The 16,864-nt window shown below is 38.5% G+C and overlaps 1 protein-coding gene across 25 annotated transcripts in view; it reads right to left on the bottom strand.

Annotated features, from left to right (window-relative positions):
* bru3 (bruno 3) overlaps positions 1-16,864 on the bottom strand; it is a 905,487-nt gene that overhangs the window by 622,904 nt on the left and 265,719 nt on the right. For all 25 annotated transcript variants that reach the window (XM_067116892.1, XM_067116888.1, XM_067116902.1 and 22 more), the window contains exon 2: positions 16,067-16,115. In XM_067116892.1, coding sequence (XP_066972993.1) covers positions 16,067-16,115 — 49 coding nt within the window. The remainder of the gene's footprint in view (positions 1-16,066; positions 16,116-16,864) is intronic.

The raw sequence follows: 16,864 nt of genomic DNA, 5'->3' as shown, positions 1-16,864 counted from the left end.
CTTAATTCTCACCCACAGGGGGTAAGTACTTCCGAAGTACCCATTCCATACATCATCCAGACTACCTCCCTTCCAAATCTATTACCCATCACCCCATCAGTCCATCCGTAAAACTAACATCGATGGGTTTACCTATAAGGCAAACCGTGACGTAACGGACGCATCTGCTATTTTTCACAGGAGACCCCCTTCCCCCCAAAACAAGAACCCACTGACCCTCGCCCTCTCCGGCCCTTCTTCCTTCCCCCTCCCCCCCCACTCCTCCACCGAAAAGGCGGAGCCAAGACATCTCTCTGAAGAAATGAGCCCGAAAATTATTCATTCCATTGGCGATATTGATCAGATGTGATGAATCGCGGATGATTCTCTCTCCAGCTGGAAAATTAACTCTCTGACTTTCTCGGGAATATGGTGTCGTATTTTTTTTTTTTTTTTTTTGCAACTTTCTCTCTCTTTTTTTCTCTCTCTCTCTCTCTCTCTCTCTCTCTCTCTCTGCTATTTTCTCAAACCTGACTTTCCTTTAATCAATTCGTACTGAATGGTATCGTATTTTTTTTTGGCAACTACTCTCTCTCTCTCTCTCTCTCTCTCTCTCTCTCTCTCTCTCTCTCTCTCTCTCTCTGCATTTTCTCAAACCTGCCTCCCTTTAATCAATTCGTATTGACGACAACAACATTTACACTCCTTCATTCATAACCTTCTGAAGAAAATAAATCTGCTGGAACTAATGTCACTGCGCCAAGAAAACTACAATAATAATAAAACGATGAATTCCTATTGCAACAACAAACAGGGAATGGCTTACTTAATTCACAATTATATAGTATATATATATATATATATATATATATATATATATATATATATATATATATATATATATATATTTCCGTATTATATAATATATATATATATATACACATATATATATATATATATATATATATATATATATATATATATATATATATATATATATATATATACATATTCATAAACGGAAAAATGTATATACATTCTCTCGGTTGCAAAACCACAACACAAATCCCCATCGCCAAAAAAAAAAAGGACAGGACAGAAGGACGGGAAGGAAGAAAGGAAGGAAGAAAGAGAATAAAACGGTATATATAAGAAATAAACTTCGACGCCCCAGAAGAAACTTTCGTTTTAAATCGGGGGGGGGGGAAGGGGGGGCGCCCGAATGAGATGCATATATTTTGTCGGGTGTTTATATTTTGCTCACGTATAGTGCACTCTGCCCATCCCTCAAGGGCGCGCGAGGGGCCGGCGCCCCCCACCTCTCCAACCACTCTTTTATGGAACTTCTTACACAAATAAATTTGCGGAATCAGCTGGGCTTCCCTTCGCCGATGCCGTCCGCATGCCGAGATAGGGAAGAGGAGGGAGGGAGGGAGGAAGGAAGGATGGAGTTGGATGGATGGATGGATGGATGGACTGGGCTGCTGTGTGCTGCGAGGGGGGGGGGGTGGTTAGTTTGCGTGTTGGTAATGGTATGTGTTTGTGCTTGCATATGCATTACATAATTCATAAACACATGTATATATATATATATATATTTACATGGATATACAAATATACATATAAATACATATATATATATTATATATATACACACAAAAATACATATGGGTGTAAGTATACACATACATACACATATATATATATATATATATACTGTATACACACACACACACATATATATATATATATATATATATATATATATATATATATATATATATATATATATATATATATATATATATATAGTACAAAATTACCCAAATTTCACAACACGTTTTATTTTCGCTTCTTACAAAAATTCCCCGCCCTTTAAATAACGGACAAAAACAACTTAAAATAGATTTCTGACTCTAAAGGGATATAAGACACTCCAAGAATGAATTGCACAGCGCGACTTTAATCACGCCCTCCACTTAAGGACATGAATATGACACATAAATACACCCTGAAGAGGTCTTCCCAATGACGGGGGGTGAGGGGACGGACTCGAAGAAATCCGGGTGCACGAATAAAAGGACCATTTCTGGAACGCTGTGAATAACCTTGAGAGGTGCTGGAATGGGTCTCTCTGGAATGGGAATCCTACACGATTATGAAGAAGATCTTCCCCAGCATCGTGGTACGAGAATCGCCAACCTTGTCGCGCATGCTCCGTCAGCAAGTTTTGGAATTCTCCTCCTGCTTCTGCATTCTAGTACTCTCTTCAAACTTTCATGTTTTTAAGAGGCTGGTTCTATTTAGCCTGGGCTAAATATGGCCATTTGGGCATCACCCATGAATGTCTACCCATTTGAAGGTGACCGATATTGAAGTGACATTTCTTCACTCTTGTGGTGGAGTAAACCACAATATCTAAAAATGTTTCTTGGAGATTTTTAGGCGGAAACTTCCAGGCCATGTTAAAACTTTAACCTTTCACAATGGTGAAGAGCTCTCGATAGGCAAAGCTGTTCAAATGAAACTTGTTTCTTTCAGAACGTAAGTGTCAACAGGGTTCGCTTTTCAGAAGCATCAAAATTCAAATTCTAGGTGACCTCAACCCCCATTACCTTTAAATAATAAGAACAATTTGTATTCATCATGAACTCTCTTCTCTGGAAACCTTGGAAACCACCTAAAAATTAAATATATAAGTATTATGCTGATATAATGAATTTCCTGTTTAAAGTGGATTAAAGTGGAAAGTTGTTCCACAATGATCATTATATTTTCACTACTATGGATCAAAGTTTTAACAGCTTCCTTTGATTTCTCAACCATGGATATCCCACAATTCTTTGATGTTTGTTGTTTCTTATGATCCTCGTTTTAAATGAAGGTTTTATACCCGGTGAAAGTCCTGACATCAAAATCATATTAATAGAGCAGAGGCAATTTATATCTTTAAAAATATTCTATGGGTAGACTCTGAGCAAGCTCCAAGATTACATCAACAAAAAATGAATTATTCTACTTCGTAGTAAAATCCAAATAAAAAAAAAAAATCTGAGTGATCAACAATAGGACACTTACATTTGGAATTCATAATCAAGTAAGAAAAGAAATGCAAAACAGGGAAAGATCTCGACGAAAGTCTCAAAATCAGTCCCTAATCAAGATTAAGTTGAGCCTGAGAAAAACATCTCCAAAATTGGAAATTACCTCACCATGTTTGCATATTGAATTTTAAATCTCGAAATCTGCATATTTGGACTTGGATGTGTAATGGATATGACGAAAGTGGAGGAGGCCGACGACGGAGAAATGAAGGATTGGAAGACGATAATAAAAGAGAGACTCAAAGACGCGACCCTACTACCGCCCACGTGGGTGGGTGGGTGGGTGAGTGGATGGGAGGGGAAACGGGTAGAGGGGAGTGACTAGTGGAGATGAAGGCAATATTGAAAAAGTGTGTGAAAAAGTCAGACATAAACAAAAAGACGTGGAATAAAATCACGACAAGGACGAGAAGTGAAAAATAGAATGGTAATCTTCATCAGTGAGCGAAGGAATAAGGAAGGTTCTATAACTCTACTGCCGAAGTGGTAGAGATTTTTGGGCAAAAGCTAAATGTGGGCGTGGAAGATGGCCATACGGACCGACACATATGATGAAGCCATGAGACCCCACAGAAAACAGGGCCAGATCACGCTGGAGAAGACCTCACAGATAAGATACGCAACTGATGACTTACTGAGACTTCATGTAATTACAAAGGTACCTGGCATAATAACATCACATATTTGACCAACACAGATGACAGATGGACGCAGATGACTGCACAGATCAAGAAGAATCAATTGACAAATATTCACAGATAGCTAGAGAAGATGGTAGACAGAGAGAAGACCCACAGAAGAGGCCCAAAGATAACGATTTTGACAAAACAGGCAGCTAGAGAAGAGGCCAGAGAGAGAGAGAGAGAGAGAGAGAGAGAGAGAGAGAGAGAGAGAGAGAGAGAGAGAGAGAGAGAGCCCACAGAAGAGGCCCAAAGATAGCGATTTTGACAAAACAGGCAGCTAGAGAAGAGCCTATACAGAAAGCGACCCCCCACAGAAGAGGCCCAAAGGTAACGATGTTGAAGGAAGATCCCAGAGGAGGAGGAGGAGGAGGAGGAGGAGGAGGAGGAGGAGGAGGAGGAGGAGGAGGAGGAGGAGGAGGAGGAGGAGGAGGAGGAAGAAGCCCCAGATGGTAATGATGCTGTGAGCAGATGCAATTTACGCCACATCAATTAAGATCGACAACCAATCAGAATTGTGTAAAACCTTCGCCCTCCAGAGCCTTTAAAGGGCGACAGGAGGGGGAGGCAGGGAGGGTTCGCCCTCCAGAGCCTTTAAAGGGCGATAGGGAGGGAGGGGGTCTGGTAGGGGATGGATGGGGTGGCTAGAACCCCTTTTCTCTGTAATGACGTGACGCTAACGCCATCTGCGGACCACGATGAAAAATGATGGAATGAGGGGGAAGGGTGAGTGAGTGGGGGGAAGACGAGGGAAGGGGGCGGGGTGGGAACAGTTTCCAACCACCGGGGAGCGGGAGGCCCCTTTTTGACACTTTCAAAAATCGGATTGTTTGAAGGCGAGCAAATTGTGTCGTCTGGGCAGAATGTGCCATCGAAATTTCTCTCTCTCTCTCTCTCTCTCTCTCTCTCTCTCTCTCTTCCATTTCATCATCGTCGACATGATGGACGAGGCCTTTCATAGAGCATTAAGGGGTAACTTCGCGCCAGTGTGTAATCATCACTTTCCAAGGTAAATCCCGATGACATCAGTCGAGATTTTACAGGAGGGGGATGGATGGATTGGAAGCGACACAGTGCCAGGGAGACGGAAGAGTTCTTCATCCTTAAAAAACCCCCTCCCCTGGGGCCCACCCCCCCTAACCCTACCCGTTCCAAATCCCTCGGCCCATAACAACAAAACGGAAAGCGAGAAGGGGGGGGGAGGGAGGAGGGAGAAGTCGACCTTAAAAGGAATTTCGTCACAAACATCATCCGCGGCCCTTGACTCCAGCTATGCGGGCGAGAAGGGAGGGAAGGGAAGGGGTAGGGGAGGGGTGGGGGTGGGGGTTTGTCCTGGAATTCGAGCGATTTTCTTCTTCGAAGCAAAATGCAAATGGCCAGGAAGTCATTAATCTCAGTTATTGAATTAATTTTCTATACAGCTCGTGTCGACAACCAATAAGGCGTAGTGTGATTTTCTATTCCTCCTCCTCACATTCCCCTCTCTCTCTCTCTCTCTCTCTCTCTCTCTCTCTCTCTCTCTCTCTCTCTCTCTCTCTTCTCTCTCTCTCTCTTTAAAATTTCACCGGTGACGTGACTTCAATTTCACTACCGGACTTCGGATTCAAGCCAAAATTCAAAATCATTCCTGACATGAAATTCGTTTCAGACTTCGGATGCATTTCAGACCTCAACATTAAATTCACTTCAGAAATCACTTTTTCCCATCGGGACTTCAAAATCGTTCTGCATTTTACATACATATATTTTTTTTAGCATTCACATTCACAACAAACTATTCGGCCCGAAATTTCACTTCAGGGTACGGACTTCACATTCGCTTTTCACGCTGGAGCCACAAGTGACCTTGAATGTTGAATGTTAGGAGCATGAATTATGTCAGGAGCATGAAAAATCATCTGGAATATATTATTTCACAGAATGGAAATTACGACTCGTGAGATTATAACACTCTATCGAGGTGTTAACGACCTTTAATGAAAACGCAAAACTATCACCATTAAAGGATATACTGCACTCTACCTAAGATCAATAATGAAAGCCTGGAAAATATGTTAAGGTATTCCTTAATTGCTATGTGTGAGAGATGTATGTATGTGTGTATATATATATATATATATATATATATATATATATATATATATATATATATATATATATACTGTATATATATAAAAATAGATAATATACATTTATATATGTAAATACATATATCTATATATATATCTCTCTCTCTCTCTCTCTCTCTCTCTCTCTCTCTCTCTCTCTCTCTCTCTCTCTCTCTATATATATATATATATATATATATATATATATATATATATATGTATATATAAGGTACTCAACTCCTGGTTTTCAAAAAGTCTTCGAGGATGCGGCTGCTGGCCTTACGTTCTTTATCCATCCCGGAAGCCACCCACAACAATGTAACTGATAACCAGGCATATTATTTGCTGCCTGGGTCAACAAATACACAACTGGATTTAACGGAACGCGTCTGTACCGCTCCGTCCCCGCCCAGCACTCGAACCTGAGACATCGAGGTGGGGATGTGGGGACCACACACACACACACACACACACACACACACACACACATGTATGTATGAATGCATATGAATAAAAAATATATAAATATATATATATATGTATGCATGTATATATATATATATATATATATATATATATATATATATATATATATATATATAATGTGCACGAATGTTTGCGTGCGCACGCACACTGCAAGCAGACCAGTATGTTCCTGTAAACAACAGCGGGAGCGAAAACGAGAGAGGTTCGGAGATCCCAAATTAATAAGCAATGATTACATATGTAGCACAGAGTATCAAAGCGGGCAGATCTACAATCAACAATTCCCAAACAACACTTCAAAACACCCCCCCCTCCCCCACAAGCTTCCGTTCCCCCCTCTCCCAAACCCCCCCTCTCTCCAATCAAACGTCTACTTTAAGCTCACATTCTCTCTATTGGCTCATCCATTTTGTACAGATGTAAAAGTAAAAAAAAAAAATAAATAAAAAACTGAAATAGGGGAGGGGGTGGTATTAATGGGGGTTTAAACCGATGATGGAAGGGGGGGGGGTAGGGTGGGAAGGGGTGAATCCAGCGCTACCCTTGCAACAAGCACTGTAAGGTCGATTTACCTGTGTAAACAACCCTAAAGAAGAGTCTTAAAGGGAAAGTTTGGAGTGGAAGTGGCATTTAGGGTGGGGTGGGGAGCAGAGGAACGTCTGTGAGCGAGCGTGCGTGCGTGCGTGCATGCGTACGTACGTGCATGCGAGCCTGTATGTGTGTGTGCGTGTATGTGTATGCGTGCATGCGTGTATGTCTGGGAGGCCGTCATTCGGGAGAACATCATTCCAGAGGAGCGATGGGGGGGGGCCGCAGAAGGGGAAGTGGTGGGGGGAGAGGGGGAGGGGGCAAGATTGCGTACGGGCGTCCCGTAATGAGATAGCCCTTGTTTAAACATCTTCCGCGCGGCTAAAAAAATTTTTGGGTGTTGCCTCGCATTAGGAGGCGGCTACGCCTCGGCCGTCCTTAAAGGCGAGGATCCCACACTCTTCCGAAGGCGAAAGCGTGCATGTGCTTGTGTACTATGAATAGCCCGCATTGCTTTAGCCATTGGAGAAGTTTTTGAGGCGGACGAAAGTGGGTGGGTGGCTTGGGGTGGGTGGGGTTGGCGGAATGGGGCCCTTCGGAAGAAGAGTAGGGCGCCTGGTCTTTGTTTTCATAATTAAATGTCTCATACATTAGGTGCCGTCTGAACACTTGTTTCCTCGTTACTGCTGTCTTCGCGCGGCGCTCGCAGTGAAAGCACAAGCGTGCTTTCACCCAATAAACAAAATGCCGTCAACGCGAGTCTCAACAACATGAAAGCCCGATGGAAGTTGTTTGATATATTGACAGAACACGAAACACAAAATTGAGATCTGACGGACATCCGCTCGCTAAGGCGACAATGCCTGCAGGTAATTTGAGAAAGTATTGCGAAGCAAGACATATCTATCAATAGCCAAATATCGACAAATCTACTATCGACGACTTTGTCGATGATAATGTGAGCTTAATCGAGATTTTGTCCAACTCGCTTTCACTGAAAGTTTTAGGATACTCTGCAGTTTTGCTTCCAGTTTGTATTTTCTATTCAAAACTTACAAAGTTATCGAAGAAAACATATTTCTTTAGCAATGAGTTACGATAAAAGGTAAAACTTTCAGTGGTGAATGCAGACATACTTATTTACCAATAAGACACAAGGGAAATGATAAGGCAGCGCAATAACTCCTCTCGTTTGGAGAAACCTACATGAGCAAACTAGATCACATTCTTCCGGTAATGAGATAGAACAAAAAAAAAAAAAAAAAAAAAGTTGATATCTCAGAGAATAAAATATATGCCTACTCCACGGAAAACAATAATGATAATAATAATAATAATAAGCCTTTGAAAGAACTAAAAGGAAAGCAGTGAAACACGAGAATACTTCTTGGGAACTGAGTTAAGAAACTTGCTAAACGGCTCAGAGAACAAAATGCAAGCTACTTCTTTGACAACAGGTAATGGAGTCGGCGAAAATCTGAAAGAAATGAGTAACGTATAAACTTCCTCCTTTGACAATAACTTGACAACAGGCAAAAAAAAAAAAAAAAAAAATAAAAGAAATGAAAATACACTTTTACTTATTTAGAAGCGACTTACGACAACAGATCAGCATTTTGACAAAGAAGACGGCCTCGCTCCTTTGCAACGGCGATACGACGACAGCTAAAAGCGCTATGACCGTACTCCTTTAAAATCGAGTTACAACAAATTCTAAAACGCTTCAAGAGGGAGGAGGGAGGGAGGGAGGGACACACACAAGCGTCTTCCCTCGACAGAAGTCATGACAACTGCTAGAAACAAATGTATATCAAGTGACAAGTGACTTCTTCCATCGCAAGACGAATGTGAAATGGACCGAACGAACGAAGGGTGCATGATTGCCTCCGTTGATACATTCGCTTTAGCAACAAGCACAGGCAGTCCACTGGAGAGAGAGAGAGAGAGAGAGAGAGAGAGAGAGAGAGAGAGAGAGAGAGCAATGCCGTTGCTTCGAATCATTGCAAGACTTGAAGAGTTGTCTTCGTTATGAGTTGTGTCACAAGCGTAGGAGTGAGCGCGAGGGGACTACTAGACTCAACGGGCAGGGAGATCGGCCGCTGGGGGCATGAGCTAGATAAGGGGGGCACCCAAGGGAAGAGGGGTGGTGGGGGGGGGAGGTGCAGGAAGAAGAGGGGTCGAGAGATGTGTTGGGATGCCGAAGGATGGAAGGTTGGGAGGGGGAAGGGGGAGGAGGCTGTAAAGGGCTACGAGCTGAATGTCAATAGGATTTATCTTTAGCCTAAAGGGCATAATCTCTTAAAGCCTGACAGATGCTTCCTTCTATGGAATTAATGATCATACCCAATGATTATTATACCCTGGCGTTTCGTGGTCTTATATGAGGGGCGTTCATAATTGCATGTCTCAATTTGGGTCTTGAACAGAAAAAAAAGGGGGGGGGAAGAGTTTTATTAGTATACTCTGTGCATGCTTTGAGTAAAACCTACAAAAACTATGATTAAAATATTATTCTTCCTTACATTCAAATATTTTTCGAAATTTCCATTTTCACAATAACCACAAAGTATAATTAATACTAATATTTTCCCAGGTAAAACGATATTCTTTGCGTGCTGACTACTCCTACAACTACTACCTTTTACTTTTAAAACTAATCTTATCTGTTTTACTACGAAACAACACGAATGAAAGTGTCATTTGTCAAATTTAATATTCGGAAGAAAGGTTATACTTTCAGAAGTCATCCCAAACCATCACAGCAGAAGGACACTAAAAAAAAAAATATCGCAGACAGCTACAAACATGAAATGACTTTCCTGTATTTAAAGACCTGTTCTGAGAACAGCATCTGTTCCATTTTCACTGACGTTTCATAATAATTGTTATTATGAACACTGCACCAGAGAGACTTCATATTATCATTATTAGATCTTAATATTCATCACGAGCATATGGAATATGCCCCCAAAAAATTACCTTGCCTTGGAAGTTTTCGGTGGCTGAAATGCCCATACGCTAAAATACGAACAGAGATGGATGAAGAGAAAGTAATTTATGTTTACGAGGTGCAAACATACAAGAATTCTTCGTCATGCAATCTAGTGCACAAGAAATTTAATTCCGGTGTCACAAAAATACAAAAATTCCTCATCAAATACCAATAGAAGAGGAGTATCGTTAGGGCGGCAAAAGAACGAATTACTTTCAGGTGGCATAAACTGCAAAAACTTCATCCACGCGGCACCAAACTAAATGAATTTATTTCAGGATGCACAATGGACGTGGAATTATCTTCAGGAGGCAGAAAGTGCAGTTTAATTTTCTCCACGTGGCACAAAACTAGAAGCAATTACTTCCAGGTGTCGTAATGTGTCAAGATCTAACTGGCAGCTGGCACACACATATCGAGAAAAGAAATGTAAGAGATGTGAGTGTTTAAACTAATATACAAAAGCAAATAAACTATTTTTGTGGTTGTTGTTAAAATGTTTTTGAGTATCCTGTCATCTTACATCAGATCTGCCCGGGGGCGGGGAAGGGGTTCTTACTAATTTTCCTTTGAACTAAACCGTCAAAAATGTCAAATTTAATCACTATTAGCACTGAAGTTCTTTGACGTGGGCCAAGAAGACTTGTATATAAGCGATGTGCTAAACTAATTGTCACCACAACACAAATATCTCATTTACTAAATGCCTTCATCCTTTTGAATCACCTATGTCTAATAAATTCTAAAAAACCGTGAAAGCTGCACAAAGATAAAGGATAATCTTATTCTTCATACGTAATAGCAACAGATTAAAATTCATCTGAAACGCTTAAGCAGTAGAGAGAGCACTTCAAAAAATATACATTTCGTGAGCAGCTTTCAACACATGAATTCCCTTTTAAAGAGACTTTTCGCGGTCTGTACATCTTCAGATGAAATCAGATCTTTTAGAAAATCGGAAATGTCAGCTCAGACACTGTATTGAACCCTCTGACACCTAAGAGCTGCAACTGATAATTTCTTTACGCTACTTCAGCACATGTGGTTCATGTAACTGTCACTGGTAATACGGACGTTGAAAGACTAAAAACAGCAACGAAGAAAAGAAGCAAGAAAGGAAAAACTGAATTAAAAACTGTTTACAAATCGCGTTATAAAACAGGCAATTCTAATTACAGAAACCGTTTTAATAAGAACAATTGCATTTTGATATCAAACACCATACCACATCAGCTCTATAAACTATATATATATATATATATATATATCATATATATATATATATATATATGTATATATATATATATATATATATATATATATATATATATATATATATATATATATATATATATATATATATATATATATATATATATATATATATACACACATACACACACACGTCTATGACAAAGTTTACGAATTGTTAAAAGCTAGCAATAACTAAAACTATAACGCTGACGATTTGAGTACGACAATACACAAAAAAGAAGACAAAAATTCTTCGAGTAATTGACGTGAAATTTCAAAACTTTCTACGAACAATGAAAAAAAGCCGATTCGTTTCTCTATTCATTCTGGCATGAAATTATCTGAAATTTCCTTATCTAGAATTTCTTTACTTATCTATTTTGTAAAAAGAATATATACGCTTTCAGTAAAAAAGAAAGTAAGCTCTGATCTTGAATTCATCTGAATATATCAATATATATTCGCGTTCTCTGTCTGCCTCAGTCTGGCTCTCTATGTGTATAATATTGTTTTACCAGAAACCTCCATAAGAAAGAGCATTCTTGTAAATATCAAAAATAATTTTCGGTAAAAGGAAATGACTTCAAAGTAACAATAACGTACAATTCTATAATTTTTATTTTCTATAATTTTCCTTATCCCATAAAATCCTTTTCAACAGTACTTTCAAAAAAAGCTGAAGAGATAAATTAAAACAATAAAATTTTTTATCATATTAAGAAAGAGGGGAATGTCGTCATTACCTCGTAATTAGTCCAATGGTTCATGTTCCTCATCACATTATTCATCTTTCAATTAGCTTTCGACATCACGACTCGCATCGGAAAATTTATCATTTACTTAAGTCTATCAAACGTGTTTCCAACACACAATTACCTGTTTATTAACTGCTGTTACTCAAACACAGCAAAAATCCGTGAAGGTCAACAGCACGCAAATTTACAGCACAAACAGCAAACCAATAACGCCTAAAATCATACCGCGAATGAGAATCAAAGGTCTCCAGAACAAGCAGGCGATTATCAGCCTTCTCATTTCTAAAGCTAATGCACAAACAAATAAAAAATAACAAGTAAAAACAATAATATATAATGACGATGAAAATCACAGATTCCGAGAACAAGCGCAAACCTACATACGAGCGCAAGGAGCGACTGACAACAGGGGAACAGAGAATCATTTAATGTTGTGGAGGACAATAAACATCAAATGCTAATTGATAATAGGCTCTCTGATATTTCTTTTCGTCTCTCCCTCTTTTTTTTTTATGTATTTTTTTTTTCGTCTAAAGGTCCAGGTTATAAAAGTAATCAAAAGCACCTGATTTATTTTTGAAAACAAAAGGCATTTCATCTCAAAGGGCCGCGGCGGCGATATCATTCCACGAAATTTTCCTGACGCAAAGCAGGTTCGAAATGGATGTATATGATATGTATATATATATACATAAAATTTTTTTCGTATTTAAATCAGATCAGGTCACCATAAATATAACACTTTGATGACCAATACAGCCTTTGATCTCGCGACCTGCCCCTACCTCCCTTCCCCCTCCCCCTTCCCCCAAACACATCCAAACGCTACTCCCGAACCTTCAGTTTCATCCCGCCCCCCCACACCCCCTCCCAGGAGTATTGATGTCAAATTCAAATATAAACTGAATTTCACAACGACTCAGAGACAATATAAACAAAGGCACGACGGAGGCACACACAGAGGTCCGCACCGACAATTTGTTTTCGCTGGTGATTCCGGAAAAAAAATTTGCAGCGTTTGAAAAAAAAAAAACTAGCAGAAAAAACTTTGGAGCGTTTTCTTTAAAACAATAGATACATTACTGTGCAAGAGAGGAAATGGATAAAAAAACACAGAAAACCTCCCCAACCCCCCCAAAAAAAAGAAGCCTCGGCAACGAAATGCTTTGAGCATCAAATTTCTGTCTGTGTGTGTTCTTTGCAAACGACGCGCGCTTTTGTCATCAGTTTTCTGACAGTTCTCCGCGAGACAGAAAATGCGCTTCCGTCTGTCCTTCGTGTGTGTGTGTGTGTGTGTGTGTTTTTTTTTGTTTTTTGTAGCCTTCGTCTCTCGTTCTTTCGATACCATCTGTCTGTTTACATCTCCGAAGCGAGTTGCAGTTTATACGTTTACAATGACGTCGCCATTTGACTCCCCGTAAGGGAGGGAGTGCCGTTAGTGCACCTCATGCGTTGCACTGTAGGCATTACTTAGAGATCCTTTGCAGCGTCCCTTCGCCGTCCCTAGCTGCAACCCGCTTCATTCCTTTTACTGTACCTCCTTTCATATTCTCTTTCTTCCACCCACTTTCCTTGGCCCTCTCCTAATAATTGATGCATAGTGCAACTGCAAGGTTTTCCTCCTGTTAAACCTTTCAAACCTTTCACTGTCAATTTCCGTATCAGCGCTGAATGACCTCATAGGTCCCAACGCTTGGCCTTTGGCCTAAATTCTATATTCAATTCAATTCGATTCAAGTCACCATTACTAAAATACACTCGTTCATAATTTTCTTTTTTATCACAGGTACAAAGACGAATAACGCTAAAAGTATAATCCGTCATTACGGCGTGACGAGACACTGACGTCACTTGACGGGAATACCGAGTCATCACAAAGCTTCCGAATCTCCTCCCTATCACAAAGGAAAGCGAACATCATCTCATCATGGCGGAATGTCCGGAGATTACTCCTGAGCAATTAAGAAAATACTAAAATAAGACTTCATCTTCATGAGCTGTTCACGCGTTCCTTAAAAGTAACAAGGCAGAGTTACAGATATATATTATATATATATATATATATATATATATATATATATATATATATATATATATATATATATATATATATATATATATATATATATATATATATATAGGTGGCCAAACGGAACAATATTATCAACTACTAAAATCAGAAGTTTTACGACAAAAAGAAACATTAAGCGTGGCACACTAACACCAATGACAGACTGAATCACAGTAGCTAATGCGAATATAAACTGTTTTCAAATTTTAACACCGGAAAGAAATGTTGTCTGTTAATAAGCGCAAAAATCAATAATAAGTTCAAATATGTAGAGGAACCTAAGTGAAAGTGTACGTAATTTTACTTAAAGAGAAAACATTCGCGTATCATTCCTGTGAAAATGATGTGGATACCAGGTGAACTGATTGCCTTTAGTGAACGATGCTGCTTTTATGAGAGAGAGAGAGAGAGAGAGAGAGAGAGAGAGATTTGTTGGTTTATGAAATTAAGGCTGTCAAGCCAAGCACTGGGACACAAGAGAGAGAGAGAGAGAGAGAGAGAGAGAGAGAGAGAGAGAGAGAGAGAGAGAGAGAGAGAGAGAGAGAATTTGTTGGTTTGTGAAATTTAGGCTGTCAAGCCAAGCACTGGGACACAACAAAGAGAGAGAGAGAGAGAGAGAGAGAGAGAGAGAGAGAGAGAGAATAAAGCCTAAGCATGTAATCGAATTTAGATATTGCATGCGAGGATGGACTGAGTGAAGAAGTGAATCACAGCAGGTAATGCAGGAATTGCAGGCGGAAACTTCGCAGCATTTCGTGAAGTAGGCAGTAAGTGCCAGGGGAGGAAAAAAAAAAAAAGAAAAGTTGCGCAAAAGTTTGGCTGTAGGGAGAGATTGTTCCAAGTGTGAAGTGGAGTGAAATGTGGGTGGTGATGGTGAGTAAAAACTTGAGCGTCAGACTTGCTGAAATACGCAGAAAGTAAAAAAAAAATGTCGTCATAAGAATGAAGAAAAAGTGAAAAAAATGTCATAAGAATAAAAAAAAACTGAAAAATATCGTCATAAGGATGGAAAAAAAATGAAAAAAAAAAAATCGTCATAATAAAGAAAAAACGAAAAAATGTCATAAGAATGAAGAAAAACTGAAAAAAAAATGTTGTCATAAGAATGAAAAAAAAAACCTTAAAAATGTCGTCATAAGGATGGAAAAAAAACTGAAAAAATGTCATAAGAATGAAGAAAAAAAATTAAGAAAATGTCGTCATAAGAATGAAGAAAAACTGAAAAAAATGTCACAAGAATAAAAAAAATTTGAAAAAATGTCGTCATAAGAATGAAGAGAAAATTTGAAAAAAGTCGTCATAATAATGAAAAAAAAAATTGAAAAAACGTCATAAGAATGAAAAAAAAAAAACTAAACTGACTATACATGATGAAAAAGCTAGGAAAAATCATGAAGGAAGCAATTTCAGACGAAGTAGGAACAATACAGAAGGGGGAGTCAAAAAGTACCATTTCTGAAAGAGTTTCAGAAACGAAAATTCTTAAAATGAAATTAAACAAAAAGTAATGAGGCAAGTCCAACACATCACTGAACAATAAATCATACTCTCAGAGACAGACACCCTCATGATAACTACACAGCAGATTTATGAGATTTTAATCTTTTCCATTATCATTAATAAGAAAATAGAGACTGAGAGGATAACGCCATTTTGGGTAAGTATTTGCAAGGAACAAGAACGCAGTGAAAACTGCTTTTGCAAACAAATTTACTGGACAGAAAATTGTAAGCAAAGAGTCATAAAATCAGATGATTCAATAAACAGAGCAACAATGTTTATGTATAAAAAGAAAAAAAAAAAACTGCTGACCTACACTTTGATGAAACGTTATCAATGCTGATGTTTTTATTGATAAATAGTTTTTATATATATCTATCTATCTACCTACAAACAAACATTATATAAAAATATAAATATATATAATATATATATATATTATAAATATATAAATATAATTACATATATATTATAAATATACATATATATATATATATATATATATATATATATATATATATATATATATATATATATATATATATATAAAAACATATGAAATTCTTCTGCATAAATCAAACAAACAAACAAACAAACGCTCTTCCTTACCTGCTCGACTCTCACTGTCGGCCGGTTTGACTTGTATAGGCCGGTTCATCTGGAATAAAAAGAAGAGAAAAAACTGTTTACAAAGAGCTCGCTACTCCATTAGGTAGTCTGCTTGAAGTCCGGACTGTGATGCTCATTTTTATGGCGCTTAAAAGAGGTTGGCCCTCTCTCTCTCTCTCTCTCTCTCTCTCTCTCTCTCTCTCTCTCTCTCTCTAGGAAGTTAAGAATATATTATTGCATTCAGTAAATGATTATGAATTAATAAATCTATATAATTCTATGTTTCATATCACTATCTATTCCTCTATGGAAAAGTTCAAACGTTATCAAAGAGAAACATACACACACACACACACACGCACGCACGCACGCAAGCACGCACGCACACACTATACATATATGTATGTATATACATATATATATGCATACATACATACATACATACATACATACATACATACATACATACATACATACATACATACTTAGATTCTCAGTAACAGACCGGCTACCTGAAAACCATAAATTCATGGTGAATTATAAATATTGCCAAGTTTACAAGATTTTATTATGAAACCTTCAATGTTGATAACCTCATCATCAGGCTAAAAATTACCGACAAACACTAAAAGGATCCCTGAAAAAAATATCTAAAATATGTTGTTACCACAAGTACACCAGCTCAATAAAATGAATTCTCCGAAGTACGTTAATATAAATGAAAAATAAAGGAACTTGTTATGAGGTTTCACTGGGTCAATACGACGCCTCCCTTCTCTTATTTGCTTTCCCCGAACA

The sequence above is a fragment of the Macrobrachium rosenbergii genome, chromosome 14 (assembly GCF_040412425.1).
Source record: "Macrobrachium rosenbergii isolate ZJJX-2024 chromosome 14, ASM4041242v1, whole genome shotgun sequence".
In the NCBI taxonomy this organism is placed as follows: domain Eukaryota; kingdom Metazoa; phylum Arthropoda; class Malacostraca; order Decapoda; family Palaemonidae; genus Macrobrachium; species Macrobrachium rosenbergii.
Note: the sequence above shows the minus strand (reverse complement) of the source record. Positions and strands in the feature narration are given on the sequence as shown.